Below are 4,226 nucleotides of genomic sequence, written 5' to 3'. Positions count from 1 at the left end.
TTGACTTTTTGGTCAATTGATTCAGAGGTTGCGCCAATATCGCGAAATCTTTAATAAATTTTCGATAATAATTGGCGAATGCTACAAACCTTTTGACTGAATCTTTGTCATCCGGTTCCGGGTAGTCATTGAGTGCCTGTAGTTTTGCACTGTCGGGTAAGATGCCATTTGCTGTGCATTTGTGTCCCAGAAAAATTACTTCGTTTTGGAAAAATGTGCATTTGTATGGGTTTAATTTCAAATTGTGCTTTCGTATTGTTTCGAATACGGTTCGTAGATTTTTCATATGGTGGGCTTCTGAGCAACCGACCACTATGATATCGTCAATATAGAGAAAAGCCGTTCCAGCTGGTATACCGCTGAAGGCTATTGCCATCATTCTGGAGAATGAATTTGGACTCACATTTAAACCGAAAGGAACCACTTTCCATCTGAAGCTTCCTTCAGTTGTTGAAAAGCTTGTTATGTCACGTGAATTTTCATCGATTGGAATTTGATGAAATCCGGAAAATAGGTCAATAATACTAAAAAACTTAGCACGTCCCAGACTGTCTAGAATATCCTCTATGCGTGGTAAGGGGTATTTGTCAGCGACCAACTTCCTGTTGACCAGTCTGTAGTCGATACAAAGTCGATATTTTTTGTTTTTAGTACTACCTTTCTTCGGTACTAAAAGAATAGGACTATTATATTCTGATGAGCTTGGCTCGATCAGATCATTTTTGGCTAAATTTTTCACTTGGCGATCTATTTCCCCTCTTTGACTGTATGGTAGTCTATAGTTTTTGACATAAACAGGTGAATCATCCTTTACGCGGAATTTTTGTGTGTAAAAGTTGTTCACCGTCATTTTATCACTTTCGAGAGTAAAAATGTCATTAAATTCGCTGCATAATGAGTTTATTTTATCTTGATATTGATCAGGAGTGTTTTTTGAAATTTCGTCAATTATTTGTTTTGTGCGTTCTTTTTTCTTGTTTACTTCATCGATGGAATAAACATCGAAGTTATCCAAACTTTCTGAATGAATTTTGCCCAATTTTAGAATTTGCACCTGAGATGTTGTATTAATTATTCTAACAATTGGATTTGAAGAGTGTACTATTGTTCGCGCCACCAGAACTCCCTCTTTCAACTCGAGTGCATTGACAAATCGATGGCCTTTGGCACACGTTTTTAGTTTGATTCTACGTGCGACTTGACATCTGGCGGGGATGACGAAAGTGTCTGAGTCTGGTCCATCTTGTAATGGAATGTGCACAGTTTTATTGTTACATGGGAATGAGAGTGTCATATTTTCGTAAGAGATATTGCATTGATTTTGCTTGAGAAAATCTTTGCCCAAAATTCCATCCGCACCAATGTTGAAATCATTTGGTACTACGTGTAGTTTTTGTTCTATTGAATTTTCTTCGTGGAGTAGGTCTGTGTAGATGGTACCCAGGGATTCTGTGATACCATTTGTCACACCCTTTATGTCAATGATTTCGCTTGAATCGATGTCAGATAAGTCAGTCAAGCATTCGATCTTGATGACTGAAATATCTGCTTGTGTATCGATAAGGAAAATGCATTGTTTTTTGGCTATAGTTGTGTATATGATTATGTATTCAGAAAAATTTGGATTTATGGAATAAATTGTTTTTGTTAGATGTTGTCGGCTTCGCCCAGGGTGCGCTGAGCTGCCCCGACATTTTCCACTACGCGCACACCTTGTTGACCACGCTGATTACCACGGCCTCGGCCGCGATAACCGTTGCTTTGGCCGTTTCCATTGCCATTTCCGCCAAAATTTCGGTTTTGGTTGGAATTCCAATTGCGGTTTGAGTTTCCGCCGTTGGATCTGTGCCCTTGGAAGTTATTTTGTCTCTGTTGTCTGTTATTATTGTTATTATAATTGTTTGTCTTGTTGTTGGTGTGTCTGTTATGATTGCGGTTATTCGAAAATTTCCGCATGGCAAAGATCTGGGCTTCTTGCTTCGTTGTGTTTGTTTCAACTATGTATTTTGCGATTACTTCTTTTGGTGATTTGAAGTGACCGCCTCCCAGAATGGAGCGTACCACCGAATTGTTGGTGTTAGCTCGACAGAGTTCAATAGTCTTTTCTGTGATAACCTCCTCTGCCTTTGCCAGGGGGATACCCTCCATCACCAATGCGCGTCTAAGATCGTTAGAAAGCTCTTCAGCTTTTTTCGCGTATTCAAGGAGGTTTCCTTTTTCGACACGAAGGGCCATCATATTGCCCTCCACCACCTTACTACCTTCAGGGTGGATTTTATCTTTTAAAGTGTCAACAATAATGTCAATGGATGTTGCATTGGGCGGTACTACTTCAGCCGCGTAGCCCTCCAGTTTAGACAAAACAAATTTTGTCAAAACTCTGAGGAGGCTGACATTTTCTTCCGCCATTTCTTTCATTAAATCAATAGATGCTAAAAATGGTTGTAGCTTCAGCGGGTCACCATTGTAAGAATGCCGAATATTGGCTGCAATTAGTGACATGTAAGCGACCTTTTCCATGACCATGTTGTTATGAGTGATTTGTTGTGGTTGTTGATTTGAAATTGAATTATGATTTACTGTTGGGGTAGTTGAGCTACTCCCCGAGGGTTGTGTGTCAGAATTCGAATTATTTGTTACCGTTGAGGTATCTGAGTTACTCCCTGAGGGTTGTGTATTTGGATTCGAATTATTCTCCGTATCAGAGAAATCAATGTCATGAGAATGTGAGATATTTAGCGCTTCCTCCTTTGAAATTGATTTTATTGAGGCTTGATCAATTTCATCAAATGGTGGTGGTAAGTTTTCACAAGTTACCCCCAATATTGCCAAGCGAGCGATGAATTTGTCTTCGTAAGTCAATAATGCGTCTGTAAAACGAGTTTGGTCTGTTTGTTGTAAATTTTTAAAATTGTTTTTAATATAGACTTTTAAATTGTTGAACGATATCAAAAATTCTGTAATAGTATTTTCTTTCCAAGGATCGCTTGGAATTTGTCTTGATTTGTAATTGTAAATTTTCTTTGCTATATCGTTGAATGTTTTCTTTATTTGGTCGTATTGTGTCTGGTTGAATGTCATTTGGATTTATTAAAAAAAAAAAAAAAAAAATGAAATAAATGTTTATTTTTAAATGTAAAATTATGTATGGAAATTGAAAGAAAATTATTAAAAAAAAAAAAAAAAATAATTGAATGTAATTGCTTATAGTTGTACGAAAATATTGGGAAAATGAAGAAAGATATAAGTAATTGAAAGTAAAAATGAATGTAGAACTTGAAATTAATTCGTATATAAATTGTAAATTGTAAAATAAATGCTTAAAATTCGTAGATATACCCCTGTAGGATATTTGATTTAAATTCGTTGATATTTTATTTTTATTTGAATTCAAAAATAATTTTATTGCTTTTTATTTATTAAATTCGCTGATAAATTCCATTTATAAAAATAAAAAAAAAATAAAAAAAAAAATAATTTGAATAATAAAAAATATTTGTTTAAAATTAAGTAAATTCATTGATAAAATTTGCTTTAAATTCGTTGTTATTTTCTTCTTAATTGTATCGTTCGAATATTTGATTAAATGAAAAAATGTTTTAAATGAATTATTGATTCGATAAAATTATTGAAAAAATGAAAGTTTTGAGAAAAGATAAAAAAAAATGATTGAAATTAAAATTTATAAACTTTTCTTAAGTGTCAAATTGTCAAATGGGTGATTGTTGTTGTAATGAAAAATATTTCATTTAATTTATTTTTATTTGTTTGAAATATAAAATTTGAAATTGTCGTTGCAACTTATAACTATTTTTTTTTTTCAACACATCACTTCCATAAGAAAAAATTTATTTGCAACTTAGCATTTTGTTGGAATGTTATTTCAATGTCGACGATTTTTATTCGAACGGTAAAATTTTCTCACGTTTTGATTTGCGCGTTGCGGTGTTCGTCCGGTTCTCATTTCCCTTCGCATATGTATTCTATACCTTTGGTCTTGTTCGTTATATGAGTTTTGATGACACTGGATTATTATTTGCATGATGTCCATTATTAAGTCCGAAATACGACGCACGTTTTCGTAAGTTAATATAATTCCATTTATTCGGTTGGCCATTTTTGTAATTTGATATGTTAAAAGTGTGGGAATGGAATGTGTTAATTTTATTTCGTTCACGATTAAAATCAAATTTATTTGCCACTGATTTCAAAATTTCACAAAAAAA

General features: G+C 34.0%; 1 protein-coding gene across 1 annotated transcript; it reads right to left on the bottom strand.

The window, feature by feature from the left end:
- Positions 1–1,647: 1,647 nt before the first annotated feature.
- On the bottom strand, positions 1,648–3,081 carry LOC116351314 (hybrid signal transduction histidine kinase E-like). Its single transcript, XM_031783402.1, has one exon. It carries the CDS (start codon positions 3,079–3,081, stop codon positions 1,648–1,650), a length of 1,434 nt encoding a protein of 477 aa, XP_031639262.1.
- Positions 3,082–4,226: the final 1,145 nt, after the last annotated feature.

This window comes from Contarinia nasturtii, unplaced genomic scaffold (genome assembly GCF_009176525.2).
Source record: "Contarinia nasturtii isolate CC-2019 unplaced genomic scaffold, AAFC_CNas_1.1 Cnas_scaffold_5194, whole genome shotgun sequence".
Classification (NCBI taxonomy): domain Eukaryota; kingdom Metazoa; phylum Arthropoda; class Insecta; order Diptera; family Cecidomyiidae; genus Contarinia; species Contarinia nasturtii.
The sequence above is the reverse complement of the archived record's forward strand: the minus strand, read 5'-3'. Positions and strand labels throughout refer to the sequence as shown.

Excerpts from the sequence above, each read along its gene's own strand:
- LOC116351314 (XM_031783402.1), bottom strand. The coding sequence starts at position 3,081 with ATGACATTCAACCAGACACAATACGACCAAATAAAGAAAACATTCAAC.